Genomic DNA, 22,707 nt, shown 5'->3' on the forward strand with positions numbered 1-22,707 from the left:
CCTTTTACATCCCTCCAGCTTGCTGAGAGGAGGAACAAAGCACTTCCTTCTAAGAAGCAGGCTCCCAACTAATGCAAGGTCTTGAAAGCATGGGACCAACTGCTTCTTAGCTAAATCTGCCTGGCAGGAAGACGCTTATGAAGGCCTCACGCCATGACATTTACCTTGCCTGCAATTAGCAGGAGATGTGAAAGAAAAGAGCAGCAATTGTGGGATCAATGTGCATGTCACCTAGCTGTCTCTTGTTTGGCTCGCATGAAACACTCAGGCACATTTCCGAGCTGCTGCACATTTGATGGGCAACTGATGGACAAAATGAAGGGGTGAAGTCAGTGTGATGCTGTGCCCATTATGCCTAGGCAGGTGTAAACTAGAGCAGGCCCCTGGCTTTTTTTGAGCAATGCAACCAATCAACCAGACTTTGGGCCTAGTTCGAAGTCCACTGAGATCAATGGGAATCTTGCCTTTCATGAACCAGGCTTCTGATCAAACCTTTAAGGCTGGTTACAACTAAAAGGTGAATTGTGAACCGTGGCTAAGCTTATAACACAGTCATGAATCTTGTAACAAACAGGCATCAAAAGCCGCTGAATGTGTTTTGAAGATGCAGAAGATAATATTTATTATGATCTCTGGCTATTTATTGCAGCGCTGTGCGCTTGATGGCTACAAATAAAATACAGCGACTTTATTGAACGTAAGATTAAAAGGAGGAGAGGACACTTGAGTGATACAAGCCTGAGCACCGGGTGACTCAGCTATGTATCTGGAATGACATGGGTTTAAAATATATCCTGCATTTAAGCTAACTCACAGAACCGGGATGGCTCTCACAATGTGTCTTTCCTTTCTTCCTTGCTGATTCCCTTCCCTAGACTTCTGCACTCATTTTTTCAAGTCAATATTATATGTGCCCACTCTTGCACTGTTCAACCAGACACACTTACAGGGGCAAGCTACTTATCAGCAAATATGAATACTTCCAGTTGTGGAGACTTGGAAAAAGAACCCCATTAACTGCAGCTGAAACTGAGTGTATCAACAGACCAATTTTAAGAAAATCAGCATTTCTGAAAACCAAGACATCAATTTAGACACCCAAAATGAGAACTTGGGCCCTCACGGTGCTCTATTTTGAACACTTTTCTGTGATTCAATCTTCTCTTCACCATAAAGTCATCCACATCTTCCTAAAGACTGTTATTTTAGGCTGAGGTGTCATCCAGAGCTTGTCGGATAGGATCGGGAGTCTAAGGCTCCTAAACAGACTCTTGCAAAATTATTGCTTCCCAGTTCATGTTGGGCACTAGCTTTCTGTCTTTGTTAGGGTGCAACTCATGGTGTTGGTTTTCACTGAAAATGCCTTAATAGGGATCTGGCTACTGTACAGAACTTCTCTTTTCCTATCCACTATACGGCATGCTGAGGTCAGAGGTGTTTCCGATACCCTCTAGGTTGGATCTTTGGAAGAATGAAGTCAGGTCATGAGCAATAGAGGATCCCTGGCTCTAACATCATCTCTCTTGTTCCACTATTGCCCAAGTCTGCTGACTCTAAGAATATAGCAGAAGGCCCATCTGTCACTGAAGCATTTTCTTAAGCTCGAGCAAAATAGGAGTATTTCCAAGTAATGGGAAGAGTTAGTCAGCAAGACAGTTGGGAAGTATGTTCACTTGGGTAGCCTTAACATGACTCAAATGCACTTGGAGGTTATGGAGAAGACATGGGAAATAACCCCAAGAATAGAAATAAATGAGCCTGATTCATCTTCCACTTCTACCCGTGCAACCCCATTCGCTCAAGCATGGTTACTTCTGGTTTACATAAGCCTAACAGCAGGTGGATGCATCATGCTCTATATATTCTGCCAAGCTGTTTATCACCAGAATAGAAGATCTTTTCCTGAAGAGATGCAACCTGCAATTTCCATGAAGTACAGAACAAACCCAACTGGTGGGGAGCTCACTGCACCTCTCCCAGATGTGCTACAGAAGGTGCCGCATTAATGTCAGCCTGCCCCGCGTGCTAATCACAACAAAGTCTTTGCAGTCTCAGATCTCATTTGTAATCTGTTCTCTCCTCCCGGCTGTTGCAGCCCATAATGAAATAAAATGCTTCCCCATTAATACCTGTCGCCCTTCATTCAATGTGAAGGGGAGATGTGTCTGCTACTGCTGTCATCGGCCATTCTTCTCCTGCTCCTATGGTCACGGCCCTTGTGAGCCAGGGCTGAGTTTCACAAAAAGTCCAGAGTCTAATCACACCATATAAACCAGATGGACTGTCAGGCACACAAACAAGTCTCTTTTTTTTTTTGCTTTGAATACTTTGCTACAGATTTTTATGACAGGCAGTGGGTACAGAAGCTGCAAAATGGTCAGAGGTCACTGAAGCACCTTGTCAGGGAAGATTTTTATACTAGAAATGCAAATCTCAACCTCTGGTGTAAATAGGAATGCTGGAAACAGTAACGTGGAAGAGAGACAAAGACTGAGCAATGCTCCACAGAGAGGGATAGGAATATGCCATCAGCAGAGATAAATCTGTCAGAAAACGTGTAGAAGTGGTAACATGTACCTTGCACTGACTTGGCATTAAGTGGTTGTGCAAAATGAGCATAGCCTTCTCAGAGCAGCTGGAGAAAGGCTCTCGTGGAAATAGGCAGTGATCCCAGAACATGACGTGGCAAACCCATGGCACGGGGCTTTTCAAAGCTCTGCAGCTTTTCTCTGCCATTAACTGAGCTTTCCTGAAGCCATCCCTTTACCTTTGCAATGGCTTGCCATGTCCTATATTCTTTATGTGAATGCCACATCATTCATTCTTTATACTTGATGTGAAACTCTCCAAGCAATTTCCAAAGGAAGGTGAGCTTTATCCACTCCATGTACCAAAGAAATCACCCAGGCTTTGAGAAGCTAAAAGAGTTGCCCAAGGTCACACAGGAAATCCATGCAGAGCAAGGAATAAAACCCACAACCTCCAACTCTTAACCACAAGACCAGCCTTCTCCTGTGGGCAGTAGCAGGACCTGATCATAAAAGGTCCAGTGGCAATAGCACCATGTCTAGTGATAGCTTCCAACTCATTCTTCTGAAGAAGAAAGACTTACTATACTGCCAGTAGACACATGCTGGAGATGTGATGCATTGCAATCATGGTTAACATGGTTTAACTGATACCTTTGGCAAATATATGTCCGCCTGGGTATAATTCAAACAGAATCCTTTCCAGATTGCACTCTTTACAGCAGGCCTTATTTGTATACACAGATTTATATTGCTGCACTGGAAAAATAGGACATCTTCAAAGGTTGAAATCTAGCACAATGAGATGGTGGAGCTGGCATCTATGGAGAGAGTCACGTTTGGCAGGCTTAACTGCTTTGAAAAGTTTGGTGCAATCTGAAAGCAATTCCTGGAATATTTTGGTAGCTGGATTGTTGCTCATTGCACACTTCTCTTCCTTTTTCTATCCCTTCCTCTTCCCTCCTCCTTTTTTTTTTCTTTTTCATTGTATTGCTTATTGTTAGTGACATGCTTTGGTTTTACATGTACAGTTGATATTCATGTTTTCTGATATTTGTATTGTATTAAAAAAAAAAACCCTAATTTTTTTTTCAAGCAGCAACAGCTACTGTCAAATGAAATCCTGGCACTTTAAAATTCCCCTTGCTCTGTACCAAGTTTCTTGACCTAAAGGACAAATCTCACTGAATAAAGCTGGCTCTCCTGAAGAATCAAGTTTCTAGCCTCCAGGAATTTCAAGATTTCAGGCTAATTCTGTTCTCAGACATTTTTTTTTTCTGTTTCTTTCACTATTCACCCAAAGCATCTGCTTCTTGCCACTGTTGGAGACAAGATACTAGACTAGATGAACCTTTTGTCTGACCTTGTAGGGCACGGGCAGGCAATTATTTTGGGCAGAGGGCTGCTTACTGAATTTTGGCAAGGCATCGAGGGCTGCATGACAGGCAGCCAGGGGCAGAAAAATATTAGTTTCCTAAAGTTTTTAGGGGCCCTGTGGGCCAGATAGAATGGCCTGGTGGGCTGCATCCAGCCCCCGGGCCGCATTTTTCCTGCCCCTGCTGTAGGGTAATACTAATGTTAATAAGTTCTAAAAGGGGAAAGGGAAGGGGAAAAGAACAGCAAAGAAAAAAGGAAAACAAAAGGAAAGCAAACGAAAGAAAAGAAAAGAGAAGGAAAGGAAAGGAAAGGAAAACTGGTATGTTTGTAAAAGTTGAGCCTGGTTCTAGAAAAGATTGAGACAGCCACCTACCTATAACATCACTGGTTTTAACCTGAACAGTGTAGGTTGTATCCTCCATCATCTGCTCATCATCTATCACACCTGGCATCTCACACACGAGAGCTCCTTTAGGATGGTGGACCTTTGACAGCCATTCACTGTACGTAAATGTGGTCACTTCTTGATTAGCCAGGTTCTTCATGAGGATCTGGGGAAGAGTCAAAGCAAACAAAAGGATTTCAGTCACAGTGTTCATGAGGGTAAAGATGGAGCTGAGAAAGAGCAGGACGTAGCTGAGAATCAATAGGACGATCAGCCAAAGACCTGTACAGACTTTGGCCTGTTCACGGCACCAGTCCTTAGACACACTAGTATCATGATGGCTCCACTGAGGTAAGAGAAGCACTACTCTTGAGCACTTGCTTGTAGCTAACACTTGCAGCACCCGCTAGACAGGTGGGAGGCAATCTTTTCTGTTCAGCTCTGTGCAGGTGTTTGGATGGAAAATGCAAAGGAGGAATCGGACAACTTTGCCACTCCGGAGTCTTGACAGTAAAAACAAAGCTTGGCCGTGTGGGTGAGTCTGTCTCTGTTGGAGAAGAACAATTTTGTATTCTTCCACTCAAAAAGTCCCCCCAACCTTTCCATTTTAACTCTCAGCTTACTGAGTTACTTGACCGTTACTAGCAGGGTTCCTGGAAGGCTCTTGTCAAGTAGCAGGGATAATTAGCACAGGACAACTATATAACCATCACAGCACCTATAAAGATGCCACGGGGCAGGCATGGAGATATGAAAGCACACATTTTAAAAACTGGCCGCCAGTTTTCGGCCGCCTAAAAACTCCTTTTTGTATCCTTGTGTCAAGGTATTTAGAAGAATTCACAGATTTGCTGGGATGTGACAGAGCTGCACCACGAGCACTTCTGCTATGGCCTTGAGCTTGGGACCTCTGGGCTGTCGATGTGTACCTTTGCACCCATACCCCACCGGCTGATTTTCTGTTTGCAGGTTTGGGACGCATATTAGTAAACTGTCACATAGATGTATGAGGGCAGGCAAGTAATAAGCATTATCGTAACCATCAATACGGTTGGCCCCTCTCCACCATGCTCCGCATCAAGATTTTGATCCCAATAATACTTTTCCATGTTGATATTTTAAATCTGTTGCCTTTTGAAATGCAATTTGGGTCTGAACATCAGGTTAGATGCCCCTCTGAGATTCTGAATGGAGCTGCAATGAATCTTATGCAGGCAAAGTCAACACTATGAACGTTTCTCTGCTTGTGAATTGAGTGATTTGGCTGTGTATCACCCCATTGATAATCTATGCATTTTAATTAGTATTTATACACTCCTACTTCTGGTAAACTAAAGGCAGCATACATTATGACCAGCAAATGGTTGGCAAAAAGACTAAGGAGAATATAAAATAAGAAACACTTATTGTTATTTCACTAGGAGAAAAACATGGAGAATATCCTGTGAATAAACAGACCAGCAAATGGTTAATTACAGGGTTGATGGTTTAATCTAGCTTCTCATTTTACCATGCTAGTTAGTACTGTGAACCATCTGTCTGAGATTTTAGCGCTACCCCCACATGTATTTCATTATGCAGTTTTAATATGCACTTTTGACAGAAATGGAAATGGGCTCTGATCAGTTTTCATGTCACACCAAGCTACACAAGTCTTCAAATTTGGAATACAAATCAGAGCTTACAACGGCTCCCTCCCTTCATTTTCCATTTCGCTCCGGTTCTGACTCACAAGCTGTGAATGTAGTGTAGTATTTTTACCTTGGGGGAGGGGAGGGCGGTAGGACTGTACTGTTCCAAACATTTCAGTATAGCTAATAGGGAAGTTCTGCTTGCTTAACTTCCTTCTTCTCGCCTTCCTTTCTATCCTGAGAATGGAGTTGAAGCATGTTCAAAAGCAGCTAAGTCTCATTTTTAGGAGTGTGTCTCAAAAGAGCGGGTTTGACCCATTTGTTATTTGTCTACCTTTCCCTGCAACAGCTTTGGGATTGGGGTGTTGAGCCCCTGGACAGCCAGGTGAGACTGAGGTGTGTTTGTTCATATTTCTCAGATGGCCTTATTGAAAGCCAGTGGCATATTTGCGTGACTGGACTGTTGCAGCCACTGGTTGTTCAGAAGGATCAAGTGGATAGAAGTTGGTGGAGCTTGCCCTCTCTATTAAGACACAATTACTTGTTATTTATAACTCAATCCTGCAGGATCAGGAATATATGTGGCATGGGCGACTGGTGCCTCCTGAGTCTGGGGGTGCACCTGCAGAAGCTGGCGGTGGGGATGGGGCTGGCGAGCACCCGCAGAAGCCACCAGCAGTGTCGGCGGTGGGAGAGAGCCCTGTCAGGGGGGGCACATGCCCCCCTCTGCCCCCGCTACCAGTCACCTATGATATGTGGCTCAAGGTGCTAATTCACAAAGCCCAGGAGGGGGTTCTGGTAGGGTACTGATACAGATCACTGAGTCAAACCAGACAACTGTATGGATGTGTCTATATGGCAGAGACAGGGCTAGAGATACATGACTTGATTTCATTCAGTATGAGGAAATAGGGGGCAGGCACAACCCAGTCAAAGGACATGGACCAGCTCAGATGCAGTCCACTGGTTTCCCAGTCTGGCCACTAGACCAACACAACCTGTGCTGATATAATAGTTACGTTGCAGCAACACAATGTAGAAGCCATCACAGGAAGTAGCATGGCAGGACTGAAAGGTGATAGCTTTCTTTTGCTCCAGATGCAAGAATTGTGGTCCAAAATGATTGCTTTGGGGCCTACAAGAAGGACATAATATTTGCCTCATTCTTTACTGGATGAGCATTAGCAGTTTGCCGAGATCTGCTGGTTCCATAGAGACCGCTACTGCACGAGCAGTAGATAAGAGTGGTTAAAGCCATATTATTAACACCACTAGAAATGCAAGAGGAAACTCTTTAATATTTGATATAGGGAGAAGGAAAAAACACCAGCCAAGGGAAGGAGATATATTGTTTTGAAGGATTTACAGTTACTTGAAAATATCTTTTTAAACTCTGCCCCACACCCTCTATTACCACATGTTAGTGCATGATGCTTTCATCTTCAGAGTCCAGCTAGGCTTTCTAGGAGCTCACGTAACACCACTGAGTTTGTAATGTCTTGGCACTGAGCCACTGTTTTTTCTGTAGAAGGGAAACACGAGGTCTAACCATTGACTTAAAGTTACACGTTACATTTACTTCCCCCTCCTCCCTCCCTTCCCATCTCCTCGGTCTTCATTTCTGCAGGACAAGAATTTGGAAAGTGTGAAAGGGAGGAAAGCTCCTAAGAGGAAACGTGATGGCTAGAACGGGAACGGCAGTGCTTCCTCGTTACATCTGGCCATGGCAGAAAGCCTCTACACCGCAGAGCTAATTAGCTGTACTGTGTTAAGTGACTGCAATACCTTCTCTAGGAACCAGTCCGGGCGACTCCCGTTTCCATCGGTTCGAATCCTCATCTTCCGAAGCGGTGCAATATCATTGATCTCCATGACAAAACTGTCCTCCTGGGCCCTCTCAAATCTGGAGAAATGGAAAGGTCACTCAGAGTTTGCAACATCCATTGGCTATTTCAGGCTGACAGTCACCAGACCCTGTCCACACTGTGACTCAAGCCACACCAGCACAATCACTAAGACAATGATCATCAATCACTGTTCTAACTACACCAAGCTGGAATTGAGCTTTCCTGTCCAGTTGTAAGCCATCATAGCTGTTGCAAGCAAGCAGTTTGGGTGGGGATTATTTTCCCCGAGTATCAAGCCAGTACAAACCCTAGTATAAATTTGCCTCAGATACTCCATAGCATAGCTTGCTATTCTGGTTGTAACTGCTATATCTCTCTTTACAGCTTGTGTGCAAATTGTAGTACTGTTAGAGAGGGGTTCAAGCTAAAATCCCCACCTAAACAGGTTGCCCTCCCCAAGGCCTGCAAGTCTGAGCCCAGAATCAGATGCTGCACAGTTCTCTTTCCTTGTATAAACTATCATACAGTGGAGTTATTTACTCTGATACGACGCACATGTAGATGCTGATGGGGCAGGCTGTAGATGCCAATGGGGGCATGAGGGTGCTTCAGGGCAGGGGCTGCCTGACAGCTAGCCCTCACACTAAAGCCCCTTTGTGCCCCAGCCAGCCCCTCTGCAGCACACTGAGCTGGGACAAAGCAGCCCCGGGCTGGCAGGCTGACCTCAATGTGCTACGGTCCCAGGCACATGTGTGAATGCTGTGCTCAGGAGCCATAAACTCTAGTGCAAACTGCGCTGGAGTTTATTGCGTCACACTAATATCGCATGTAGACGCATCCACTGGGCATGAGACACTGGGCATGCATCCATCTACATGAGACACTACATCACCGAGCTACAGTGACATAGTATCAGCGGGCACAAACTGTGATGCTGCTGGTACTGCGCAGTAGTGTCAGAAATAACCTGTGCAGCAACGGGACTGTGCAATTCTGGCAGTTAAAGCAAGTACTAAATGACTTGGGTCATTAGGGTCAGGTCATTTAGTTGGGTGCTCGTGTAGATGCACCCGCTGAGAACTTTGCACGGAGCAGGGCTACAGCTCTTCATGTGTTTGGGGAGAGCCACACACACTTTGAGCATTACCACAGGCAGGAGAATAAATAATAATACTACCCTTCCCTGGCAGTGTACCTGCTCCCAGTTGTGCAAGGCTGTGTCATGAAGGGAAAATACTGCCTTACAACCTATGCTCAGATTACACCCCTGAGCACGAATCTGATATCGTCACACTGTTATCTCAGCCTGTATAGCTGCAGATGTTAGCAATAGAAGTTGGCATGAACACTGAGGTGTTCACTTCCACAGATTCCCAGAGGCGTTCAGATGTGAGGTTACGGTACTGCCCTATTTCTAGTTAGTCATGGCTAAGTTTACCCAGTGCTTATTCCTTTGCAAAACCTATCTCTGTGCCTGCCACAACACTTTTCTGTGGTAGTGAATTCCAACAGGGACTTTGCATTTGCTTTTATGCCTTTTGAAGATCCATTCCTGTTTCTAACTTGGTAAAGACAAAAGGAGAAGGAGTAAACTATCAATTTTCATCATCTCATGATTGTTTTTAAAGCTTTATGTCCCTGTCTCATTTTCGTCCTTTCCAGGCCAAAGAAGTCTAGCTTAAGGAGTCTCCTATTATTCTGTACCTATATCCTCCTCTCTACAGGAACTATCCTCATCCGAATATCCCCATCTGTTACTTCCAAGAACCCACTGCCCTGTGCAGAAGAAATGGATGGCCCAAGTAGATCTTTTCTCTCTTCTACCTCCAATTTACATGAACACACAGGATAAAGGCTACAAGTCTGAGCAAAAACTGAAGAAGGAAGGGAAGAGCACTAAAGACCAACTATTTGGTACTATGCCTTTTCTAGGATGCCGAACCATTTATCTACAGCAGCGTTTCTCAACCCGTATGTCATGACCCAAAAGTGGGTTGCAAGAATATATGAAAGGGTCGCAAACATACTTTAAAAAGGGATTCTCCTTTATGGAAGAAAAATGTGGGAAGCCACGGCTTTTCCCTTGCAGGCTGGCAGATTTCCAGCATGCAAGGGGCTGCTTGTGGCCCCCCTGCCCCATACACCCTGCCCCTGCCCCACACCTTGGGGGCCTGGGGCCTGGGGGCAGTGGGTTGGGAGTGAGGGGCACTGGGCCAGGCCTGGCCATCAACGTTTCCAAATGGTCCTAGTCCAAAAAAGGTTGAGAACCACTGATGTGCAGGATTGCATTAAGCTTTCCTCCCCATGCCAGTACTTATTAATATTTGTATTGCTCAGAGCTCAGGGTAATAGCAATAAAGCAATTAATAATGCCTTAAATCTGTGGGAGATTAGACCGCTGTTTCTTAATAAGGTGGCAGGCTCCTGTGAGTGAGCTGGTACTGGCTGGCAGCAGTGAAGACGGAAGTTTTTTAGCAGTTTTGTCTACAGTGCTTCTCCTCCCTCACACTCCTACTTACATGATGACTACAGACATCTCCGTGACTCAGGGGAACTGTTGGACTAAGAGGCAGCAGGAGTGTCAGACAAACTGGCAACATGCACACTGAAGCCATGTGTGGCAGGATGCTGTCCCAGGGTGTACCCCTTTGTGGCCAGATACAGCCTTGCCTAAAATATTTAAGGTGATATTCTCCTTCTTTGGGGTCTGATTAGTTCAGTCTTTACAAAATATGGGATTAAAGTGCTACACAGTTCTCCTTCCTAGGGCTGTATCCCCATGCCAGCCTGGCAGCCTCTGCTCCTCTTCAGCTTCTTCAGATATTTCACAGCCAGAGCCTATAAGAGGCGAGGAATGGGGGTAGTTATATTGGTCCCCAGGCTTGGGCAGTCCCTAAAATCAGATCCCTCTATATCCTGTTTCCAAAAAGGGAGGTGTGGGGCCCCCTACCAGGATGTATTGGGACTTCAAATTTCTCTCAGTACCCCAGCAGCATTCCTGGCGGGATCCAGGCAAGCGTCCCCATCCCTTTCCAGGTTGTTTGCACTTTCTCAGCTGCCAACTGGGTTTTAGCATGCTCAGGATATAGCTGATTAACACCTAGCTCCCTATCCCCAGCTTGTCTGCTGCTCCCTTAACCTTTCCTTCCTTAATAGGGCCATGAACAGGTGGTTGGCACCAGGCCCAGCTACTTGGTAAGAAAGGGATAAAACACTGTTGTAATAATTGGAGCTGATAGAGCTCTCCTCATTGCAAGCTCAGGTGTGGGAAGTCAGTGAGAGTTCATAAAATGTTCCAATAGCTTGTGACAATCAACAAGGACAGACAGGAGTGTGAACAGGAGGCAGAGACTGGATTGCTCCCCAAGGACGGGCTTGTCGAGCAACTCCAGGGCTGTGCCTGGGCCATGAATGCTAAGCGGGTAGAGGATGGAACTGAAAATTAACATAAAAATGGATGTGTTGGAAATTAGGTGAATGGGGGAAGGAAACACTAAGATTTGTCCACTCACTACCCTTGTTCCTAGATGTTTAAAAAGGGCAGCTTTAGGAAACAAAATAGTAGAAATGGCTCCTGGGAGATGTCCTAGGGAAAGGCAGACAGGCCGCTATTTTACTCCAGAGATTCTGTCCCGTGTCGGCGAGCCCAGATTATCAGGACTTCATGCCCAGTGTTTTGCAAAGGACACCTGACTGTTACGGCTCTGCCTTCAAGGACCCTAATTTAATAATCCCTCCACTCCTGTCTCCCTTGCTGTCTTTTCAATGCATTCTTCCAGTTGTAACTCTTTCTCTCAGTTTTCATCGGTTCGGGAGGCAACTGTGGCAGTAGTACCAGCTAAACGACCAGTGAAGGAGAGGGAGCCGGCCAGATAATCCCATTCCAGAGAAACGAACCACAATGCAAAGCAGTAGCTGTTGTGGCCAGTCTGCTAGGCCAGGGTGTAAATCTATGACTGACTAGCTACTTTGTGTGCTGAGATTATCAATGAAGGTATGAATCCCCTACCTTTTACTAACCATGTTCTCCTCCCTCTCTGAGTCTCGTTCATCAAACGCAGGAGTAATGGCCATCCCTGCTGTGACCACCTCAAGATTCAATTCCCAGAATGAACCCTTCCTTCCCTACTAAAAAAGATAGCTTGACAAAATAAAAGACTAATCAACATCCTCTCTCTGGTAAAGGGGCTCTGATGGGCTTCATTTAGGTTGCCTGGTCTCACCACGCAGCTTCAAAAATGGTTTATGTTTTGGTTTTGATTCTTTTTCTTCAATATATTTGTGAATTTTGGCATGCAATTTCCAACATGTGTGCAAAGGTCTCTGTTCACGAACTCCTCAACCATGTTTAACTGCATAATGCTGTATGGCGACAGGGTTATGTCAACGCCTTTGACTCAATGAGCCCATTTATTCCAATGAAATTAAGACCACTGCAACTTGAACAGAGCAAGGACACCAGCATTTCTGAGCCAGAGCTACAGCATGTAAAAGCTGCTTTATCCAATGCATAAATTAGAAGTGAACCTTTATGAGTAGCTCTGTGTGCAGCGACTATCTTTTCACTATGTTGTGAAGGACCCTGTCTGAAGATATCTTTGGTGACTGATAGCACAAACTGTATGAATCTCCCTCATCATGTCCTAATGTCGTTATAACATAAGTTACTTCCCAACTTTTTAACCAATTAAAGAAGAAGTTATGTTTTTGCCTGGCAAGGCCATTCAGTCCAAAGATTTCACCTGTATCTAGCTGTTCATTTAGAGCTACCTTGAAGGACTGCCCCAGCAGTGCCTGGAAGTAAGAGGCATCCCTTCAATATTTCCGCAGACGACCAGTGCTGGCATGGAGTTGTTTTTCTGGCTTAGAAACAAAACCAATATCTCATCTCCACACTAGTTGGGGTTGCCCATTGGACTTAATGCACTGGAAAGCAGATGAGCTACAGAGATGGGAAGGGCACCATGAAGAACAAATTCATCAGCACTCAGGCACTCCATGGCTTCTAACCGGTCTTTTGGGGCACTTGTACACATGAGGCTATTACCATGTACACATGACAAAAATGTCACTTTGTGTGGCTTAGTGGTGTCACACTGTACACGTTCAAAAGTTTTGGGGGTTTCAAATGAGTTTGCATCATTGCAAACTAAATGACATCCTGATGTAGTTTAGTCTGCAACGATGCATTGCAGCCATTAGTCAGCTCATCCCCTGGCCGTAGGAGAGGTGGGCAGGCTCTGCAGAAAAAAAGTATCAGGCCCCTCACCACTTCTGACTTCAGCAGGTGCCTGACAAGCTGCTGGCAGGCCAAGTGGCCCCCAAGCTGTGGGGGACCCCAGTCCTTCCCTCCACGGTGGCAGCACACCCCAGGGTTGCCCAGAAAGGCTGCTTGTGCACTGGGTGCTGCCCCAGCTCGGAGGGTCGGGGAAGAGTTGGATCCGGAGGCATCCCAGCTCAGAGGCAGCACCCAGCCAGCTAGCAGCCCACCTGGCTGGCCCTCCAGCTGCCACTGCAGAGGGAAAGACCAGGGCTCCCTGCAACTCAGGGGCTACCTAGCCTGCTGGGAGCTCATCCCCCGGCCATGGGCAGGCTCTGTCAAAAAAAAAAGTATCAGTTCCCTCGCTGTAACAGTGACAGAAAAATAAAACCCCATCATTTCAATTAAAAAACCCACCGTTTCATTTTAGGGGGAACAGAATGCAACCCTAAGAATGAAACCCCCGCCACGTGTACAAGCGCACCTGGGTGTCTCTAATAGGAGAGAGGGGGAGAGAGGGGAAGATGGCACCAGCAGCTGTAGCTTTCTGGAGCCTGCCTGGTTCAGAAAGGACTGAATCCACTATGCTGGTTTGAGTCCTTTGAAGACAACATAGAGATTTTAAGCAGGGATATCCTTAACAAAGGACACCATTCTCTTTACATAATGGAGAACAAGAATGATTCAAGATCATTTTAACAGGCTCACCCAAGGAAGCGTTTGGTAATGACATCTGCAAATAGAACATCTTCCTATTGGAAGATCCAAAGGTCTCTTCATCCTATTGAACGCAGAACTCTTACCTGTTATGACACCAGTCACAGGGTCACAGCTCCCCAAGTTAATGTGCTGTGAGGCTGTAGGCTACATATGGTATCCCTACCACAAACTGGACCTGAATTCTATTCTAAATTCTAGATCCTTCTAGTCTACAGCACTCCGGAAATGACGTAGAAGGACATATTTAATTTAAATATTGGAAATCCTACATTTTTAACGTTAGAAAATAAGTCATATGTGGGCCTTTGAGACTTAGCTTAGGCTATCTTTGCTTTTTCAGTACACACAGATTCTTGTTTTGAGAATGTCTAACTGTATTGTAGACGCTCTAAGGGAGAAAATGGGTGGTTTTAGGTGGCAGGTAGGATTTCTGACACCTAAGAAGATACTGGAGTCAGGATCAGTTTACAGACTAGGTATATTCTATAACTGGCTGCTCTGGATGAAATGATACCAGAAGTGGAGTAGTTACAAAGCATAACTTTTATTCCTCATCTTTAGGTTTCACAGGGTGCATCTACACGTGCGCTTTATTGTGGAGCTGACTAATTAGCTCTGCAGTAAAGCGTCACCATTTACATATGCACCCATATTAGGGTGCAGGAAACTAACTCTGCTGTAGAATAGTACTGTCTGGGACAAGTACTATCCTACAACAGAGTAGTTACATGAGCCGAAACACATGAGTAGACAGTGAGCAGGGCCAGCTGAGGCACAAGGCTGCTATACTGTGGGGGCTGCCTGCCAGCTAGCCCCACACTCGAGAACCCTCATGCTCCAGCCAGCTCCTCTGCAACACATGGAGCTGGGGCAGAGCCGCCCCAGACTGGCAGGCTAACCCCATAGGCCTTCTGCCAGCTGGGGCTGCTCCAACCTGGCTCAACATGCTGCAGCCCTGGGCGCGCACGTAAATGCTGCACCTGGGAAAAATAACATCCAGCAACTGCTCCAGAGTTCATTGCTATGTGCTAATTCCACATGTAGGTGCATTCACAGTACACAACAGCTGGATATAAATCCTGGAGAGGTTCACATTGCTCCTAGACCAGGCTCTCTGCAGGCTCAGGCAGATATGGCTGTTTTAGCCTACATTTACTTTGGGTTTTTTAAGGGTTTTTTTGTTTGTTTTTTAAGGGAAAAAGAAATCGTAGGCCATGTCTACATTACCTCCTGCCGAATCTCACCCCTTGCCCCCAGACAGCTAAGATGCATCCTGAGCATGCTCTCCAAAGAATCTGTCAGGTGGAGTAGAAGGGAAGAGAGGGCTTGCTTCTTAGTAGCCATCCCAGACCCAGTAGGGAGGGAGCGTGGCCTAGCCTTACCTTCTCCAACAAACATGGATTCCACAGCAAAATCTGCAGTGGTGACTGCATCGCATACAAGGCCTCAACTTCTGGTGACAGGATACTACAATATCTGCAGATTCCCTCACAGCGTACAGCTTTAAAACTACATAGAAACAACCTTTGTACAAATAACAAAGGATTATACCATTGGTTGTATAGTATATTCCATCCTTCTGTCTTGTTCAAGGGTGTGAAGAAATCTCCCTCTGTCTGTCTCTGGACTGGGACATTTCAGGCTTGGGGGAGAATGTATCACTCATATACACTTGGGATTGTGTATGGTCAAGTGTGTTTGGATTTATTTTGCTGAGTATCTTGTTTGTGCTGTATATTTTGCTTCCTCTAGGACTGGAGAAGACCACCTCCCATCCCCACTTATTGTGTCTAGACCCTTTGTCTTAAGTTTCCCTCCAAGGAACCAGTTGAACCAGTTTGGTGACTCTGGCTACTTCACCAGGAGTGGAGTGGAGGGGTGCTGACCACTTTTGAAATGAAGCATGATTTTGGGTGTGGCACAGTGAGGTGGGTGGCTCAGCACAGTAGCCCCCTTCTGTCCCACCACAAAAGGAGCCTGATCCTAAGTTATTTAAGTTACTAAAAGGTTTGTCATTTATTTCCCGGGAAGCAAGAGCACAATCCTAATGCACCACCTTTAGATTTGAAACGGGAGGTCTGCTCTTGCCTACTTTTAAGGACAAAGTTGGCCAGGTACCTTACCTGTCTCCATTTTTGTCCAGCTGCATCTCCTCAGTGCTCCCATTTGATCCAAAAAGAGTCATATAAATACTGGTGTCAGTGCCAGCACCTTGTTGGTCTCCAGTCACAACTGTAACTTCATAGAGAACCTAGCAGGAGTGGAAGCTATCAGGTGATGTCACATTGCACACGGCTATTCTTAACTCAAACAAAAGCCTGAGCAAAGAGCTGATTAGGCTCTGTACCTTGTCTGCTTTTTAAGTGCACTAATCAGAAAGATACCGTTCCTGGTCTCCTAATTCCAGTGTATCCCAGTACTAAGATACTGGCAAAAGTTACTATGGAATGTTTCCCTTTTCATCATCTAACCTTTTCAGCAGCTATAGCATCTTCTGACAGCCCACATAATGCATTTGAGTGAGAGACCCTCTGGTCATACATATGTACACTTGAGGAGGGCTGGGCACCTGATAAGCAGCAGTGCCATGTAATAAGTGGCTGCTCTCATGCAGCCTTATCTGCTTTGCCGACAAATACACCTCCCTCCAGATGGATTCCAACATTACAAACCTCTGGGCAGCTTCAAAAGTTTGCCATTAAAAAAATAAGATTCCCAGAGAAAGGCTCGTTCCTTTTTCTCAAATACAGGATGTATCCCCAGAGTGCTCAGTGGTAATGGGGAGCTCTGAATAATGGCTATTCCCAGTTTCCCAATGGGATATACATTTGCTCTGGGGTCTGCAAGGTAGGCCAGTCTTTGTACTGGAAAGCAGTTTGGCTTATTTTCAATCGTCTTCCTCTGAAGTGTGAATACCTGGACTTATCAGGTAGACTATTTCCAAAATACCTAAATCTCAACTTTCAGGGGAATTAAGGCTCCTAGGTCTTTATAGTTGACTTTCACATATTTACCCCTAGTAACAAAGGCAGCTGGGTTTGTCAGTGGAAAGATTGAAAGCAGTTCCAACACCAGACACGACTTAATGTTGTGATGCACGAGGTAAGTTTTATCGGTATGAATTGTAGGTACTGCATTTCTCAAGAGCAGAGCAGAAATAACTTTAAGGAAAAACTGCTTTCAAAATGTTCATTTGCTTTTGAGTAATGTTCCCCTTCCAATCTCATAAAAACAGACATTTTTAAACCTTGATACACTATCCTGGATCCTGTTTATACCATATATTGAAGAGGAAGAATGCCCCCCCCAACCTCCCCCTCTATTTTGCAAGTGTTTTAGAGTTGTTTTAATCTCAGTAATGGCACAGTAGCTTGTTATCCCGTGTCTGTCTCAATGTCAAGAATCCAAATGAGAGAAATAAATCAAAGAGCAACACATTCAAATAGATGCATTCAAGTTATGTGGTGACTGTGCAAGACCAGAAGGAAAATTAGCCATTAACTTTCCTAATCTAGCTAAAAGCCCTCGTTCCCATCAGTGCTAACTAATTAAACTCATTTGGGATTTGTAATCTAATCTAAGGGAAAATTGGCAAAAATAGGTTTTGAAACTGTTCAGAACATGAAACATACTCTTCTCATAGTGTGTGCAAGGCACTTCCCCTGGTTTCCGTCAAGCCTTCCAGAAAATAATTCAGGTCGATGAATTCACTTAAAGAAGCAGGGGTCAGAATTGGGTTTTTAAAGGAAAACTGAGCTTAAACCTTAATGTAAATATGGATTATGGACAAGACATTAGGTCACTGATACAAGCCTTTAAAAGTTGTCCAGGTGGATATTAAAGACCTGGGGGGATGTTTCAAAGAGAGTCTGTCTTAACCTCAGTGTCCTGCCCTTTTGCTCTGACAGAGGTTCTGTTGGACATTATTCATCATTAAGAGTCGCTCAGTCCCTAAAAATCTTACCACTTTTTATTTCCCCGGGATACATAAAATACTTAATTTACTTTGAAGTCAGGAGCCATATACATGAAATTAATGTGTAACCAGCAGTGTGATCCAGCAGCAACTCTAGATTTACCTGTCCAGATCTGAAACAGCACAAAGACATTAAATACGGCCTGTGTATAATTGTCCACTCGTACATACTACTACATATTTCTACGATGAATCATATATTTAAGGGTTGTGTAATCCGGTCTTTTTAATTTGGGTTGGAATATGAAACAGAACATCTTGCCTCAAATTGATGCATACACTGAGTGGTTTGGGGCTGTCCTGTTTACTGTCTTTGTTATATTTGACTTGAACCATTTTGGTACTTGTTTCAGAAAAGGCAGCTGAATTTTGAAAAACAATTTGCACACAATCTCCCCCCACCCAAACTTTGCACATACAAAAATATCTTAATTTATTATCTTTGAAATTATCTCCTAGGAATACACAACTGATTTACATATTATTATAGGCTATTTAAACATTAGTAAATATTTGCAGTGCTTTGTAATAGGTAATGAGATGAAGGAAATCCCCGAAATACATAAGTTCACTTTGTAAGTAGAAATTTCAGCTTCCTGGAGATGCTACAATACAGTCATTTTCAAAGCTAGAGTTGGCAGGGTAGGATCTGGTATGATATACAGTGCATGCACGTATGTAGATGAAGCTTTTAATGTAATTGTTAACAAGATCTAAAAGATTTGAGAACATACCTTGAGGCCAATGTTAATGCAGTCGGCATCCACTATGTTGAAAACCCGTGATGTGCGCCCATCCCCTTTATCTCTGGCCAACCAACAGTTGCAGATGAAGTTATACATGACACCCTTTGTGGGCACAACCAGTGCCAATTCCTCCACCAGCCAAGCGCTTTCTGGTGTGCCACCATCGTGCCCCACCTGTGACAGCCAGACATAGGAAGAGCTGTTAAAGGAAACAGGGACAGATCCAGGGATCCTGAGAGAAGCGGATCAGAGGAGGTATTTTGAGTGGTAATGGGAGAGACGTGCTGTTATGCGTACCTCTCCAAGGCAGCCACCTCCAGGATAGGACAGAGAATGAGAGTACATTCCTATACAGATGAAAAGCTTTCAGTATCTGTTGGAGATAATATGGTTGGGAAGTTCCACATCCCACTTCTGGGCATGCTTTTAAAATCTAGACCATACCCACATGGAAATAAGGATATTAAGTAGGCAGAAGACTATTGCCTATATGGAAACAGAAGAAACACTCCTATTGGTGTAAACCGGATGACGCCTCATTACATCACTCTCCCTCACTCCACACCAATTATGATGTGTACAGCCATCCATTGGTGACTCCTCCTACTTTACATCCCAGCCACCTCTTATGGCTTTATTGAATTGAGCGATAAGGCCAAACCCTTTCATCAGCCAAAACCCTCCCTCAGACCCAGCTCTGCAGTGACACGTAGTAGAAATCATCCCAAACCTAGATGCCAGAATGAGGGACAATTGAGGAAATATTGAATATCCACCCCCTGACAATGCAAGTCTAGATACACCAACATCATATATACTGGATGTGATTTCCTCTTCCCCAACCATAGTGCATTGCTCATCATCTTAAATTGTTACTTCCTAAGGGCAGAAAATGTGTTTGCTTCTTTGTAAGGCACCCGGTGCAGTGGGGTGCCAATCTTAATCAGCCTTTCTACAACACTAAAAATACTAATGGGATTTTTATTGACCACCTGCGTTCAGAACCTCAGCCAAGAGCTGGTATCTGAAGCAATACTGTAACTCCAGCATTATGCTGGGCATTGGTTCACAGTCCTTCCTCCAGGTGAAAAAAAGCCTTGTTCCCAGTCACCAGCACCAGCAAGGACTTTTCTGGGAGGTCTCCCAAATAGGCACCAAATGAGCCAGACCCTTCTAAGCTAGAGAGGGTACAGCCACACACAATCACTAAGGGTTTAAACTTCTGAGAGCGTCTGTGTGTCCCTGTTCATAACTTGGGAGATTCATCGGAGCACATTCTTATCAGCATAATTATGTATCCCAATCACCAGAGAGAAACACTCTTTTCAGTCGGTCGTTCTAATGAACAAGCTGTTCACAAAGGGCTGGAAATAAGAACAGTCGACAGGTCATTATTTTCACAGCCAAAGTTGCTAGTTATTAACAGAAATACAGAGCCCTGAGCTCTCCATTTTTAAAAATTATTTCCTGAGCAACTCTAAATAGCCTCATAATTTGTTTGGTTTTTTTCTTGCAATAACAGCTCCATCTTACGTGATGGATCTACAGTATCTTCCCCACCCAAAAACAAATGATCGTTTTTATCTGACTGCCTCAGCCATCACTGCTATTAGGAGTATTATTACAATACTAATGTCTGTGCAGCTGCAGAAAATTAGAGTTAACCACTAGGGAAATTCAAGTCTACAATGGATGCATTAATTCTTGGATTCCTGGGGTGTGAGGTGAATGGGAATACAACACTTGTTTTTCAGCTCCCTCCATGCCAAATCAGCTGCCGAGCCTCTTTGAGATGTAAACTCTTTTTTTAAAATCTGAAGTGGGATGGCAGGTATGAAGGAGCCGGGGAAAGTTTTAAGAAGCCGCTCTGCACTCAGGGACAGACGGACGACCTAGAGGGGAAAAGTCTGCTGTGGCTCTTCTGGAAGCATGCAGCTTTTTTGGGTTCATTGCCAATGTCCCTGGAGGGATAACTCTGGGAAACCAGGGGACACCTCCATTTCAAAGCAACTATAAACTCCTATTAATATCAAGGCCGTGCCAAAATGGGGAACCCTGATTTCCAGAGGCAACCACCAAGCAGAAGACCAGCAGAAGATTTTCAGAACAATGTCCGAGTTAAAATTTAGTTCTGGGCAGTGCAACCCCCTGCATGCACAGAGCATTTATAACATAAAACCTTTTGAGATTTTCTCAGCAAGCAATAATAAATAGCTGATTTTAATAGCAAATTTTGTTGCAAAATGGGGAGTGCTATAAACGATGCCATTGTGGCGCCCGGTCTCAAGTCACTCCATAGCTGTAAGGTAGCCTGAACATGCAGCCAGACCAGCACCCATGGGAAACTCAGGTTGCTTCTAGCAGGCATGTTTCAGGAACCTAAAGAAGTTGTATTTCAAAGGCATGGGGTGTCTAATTTAGAGTCATAGAAAAGCAGGGCAGGAAGGGGCTTCCAGAGGTCATCTGGTTCAATCCCCTACCTGAGACAGGATAATCATTCCATGCAAATTTTTGTCTAACCTATTAAGAAAACTTCACAACCCACTCTGTCACACAACCACAAGGCACAGCACCCTAACCTGCCACAGCAAAGCAACAGGACCATGGCAGCTAATGTCCTGACACTGTGAAGGTTACTAAAATATGCTCAAGGGCCATGTCCCCCACTACAGAGGAAAGGCAAAATAGTAATACCCACAATCTGTACAAATCTGATGGTGGGGTAAAATTCCTTCCTGACCCTAAAGGTGGCAATTAGTCTGATTTTGAGTGGAGGAGCAAGACCATCTAGACAAGAACCACCAGGTTTTAGTCCCAGCGGGAGCATTAGTACACCCGAATCAAAATTCCCAACCTTGGTGTCAGCGAACACCCAGTACTTCTGGGTCCAAAAAGGTCTACAAAAATCCTGACACATGTAGCAACAGGAGAGGAAAACATATTCTTTTCCAGCTCCATGTGGCAACCAGCAACACTCAGAAACGTGGAAAATACCCACAGCATACTCCTAGATCATTCTTGACCCATGTTTATCCAGTCTCTTCCTGAACACCTCCAGGGATGGAGATTCAACAACTTTCCTAGGCACTATTTCACTGCCTCACTTCTTCTCACAGAGAAGATTTTCCTCATATCCAACCTAAAAGTGCTCTGTTGCAACTTCATGCCATTGGTCCATGTTCGGCTTTCTGCAGCAAGAGAAAAAGGGTCTCTTCCCACTTCTTTATGGCAGCCCTTTATGTATTTGAAGACTTATCATGTGCCCTCTTAAGTGCTTTTTGCACGAGCTGAACATGCCCATTTCCGTTAACCTCTCTTCCTATGACTTGTTTTCCAAGCCCTTTGTCATTTTTGTCACCAGTCGCTGGACAAACTCAACTTCTTCATGTCCTTTTTAAAATATGGAGCCCAAAACAGCAACCAATACTCTAAATGAGGCCTAATCAGGGCTGAGTAAAGAAGCACTATCACCTCCCAGGACTTGCACCTAATTCTCCTATTGATACAGCCCAAAATCACATTCACTTTTTGTGCAGCTACATCCCATTGCAGACTCCTGTTGAGGCTGTGATCCACCAAGACTCCTAGATCCTTCTCTGTGGTGCTGCCATCCCTCCAGGTGTCACCCATTTTGTATTTGTATGTTTTATTATTCCTCCCAAGGGTGTAGCACCTGGCATTTGTCAGCATTGAACTTCATCTTGTTAGCTCCAAATCATTAATAAACACTTTGAACAGCACCGGACCCAAGACAGACCATCAAGAGTGAAGAGAAGGACGGACAGGACCGCAGCAGGTCCTACTGAGGGTAGAGAGACCAACAGGCTTCTCTGGCTGTAAAGCTGTGCACTATTATTTGTCTTTTTTTCCTCTCACTTTCATCTTCACCTTATTCCCTTTCATTCTGCTCCTTTCTATTTTTTCTCCATTTCTTTGTGGTGAACTGCAGGAGCTTCTGCCTTCCTCTGTAACATGGAGCACGATCCTTTTCTTTCCTGAGATCTTTTGGGCATATATTAACCAACCGATTCCCTGTCATTGCTGTGGCAGGTCCTTGGCAGCCTGTTGTAGGGTGTTCTCCTGCTTCAGATGTCATTCCTTGTAGCTGTCGGTGAGAGTCTGAAGAGGTGATTTTGGGGATACCTTTGATTAATGAGTGCCTGTGAAGACCCAGGACTAAATAGCCCAGGATCCCCCTTCTAGTTGTTTGTCCCCCTTCTCTTTCTCCATCTCTCTT

The 22,707-nt window shown here is 44.7% G+C and overlaps 1 protein-coding gene across 1 annotated transcript in view; it reads right to left on the reverse strand.

The window, feature by feature from the left end:
- Positions 1–22,707, reverse strand: part of LOXHD1 (lipoxygenase homology domains 1) — a 194,840-nt gene that overhangs the window by 33,226 nt on the left and 138,907 nt on the right. The window contains exons 33-35 of the mRNA XM_006034862.2: positions 15,872–15,999; positions 7,707–7,824; positions 4,279–4,456 (exon numbers count right to left, since the gene is read on the reverse strand). Coding sequence (XP_006034924.1) covers positions 4,279–4,456; positions 7,707–7,824; positions 15,872–15,999 — 424 coding nt within the window. The remainder of the gene's footprint in view (positions 1–4,278; positions 4,457–7,706; positions 7,825–15,871; positions 16,000–22,707) is intronic.

Source organism: Alligator sinensis, unplaced genomic scaffold (genome assembly GCF_000455745.1).
Source record: "Alligator sinensis unplaced genomic scaffold, ASM45574v1 scaffold518_2, whole genome shotgun sequence".
Lineage (NCBI taxonomy): Eukaryota > Metazoa > Chordata > Crocodylia > Alligatoridae > Alligator > Alligator sinensis.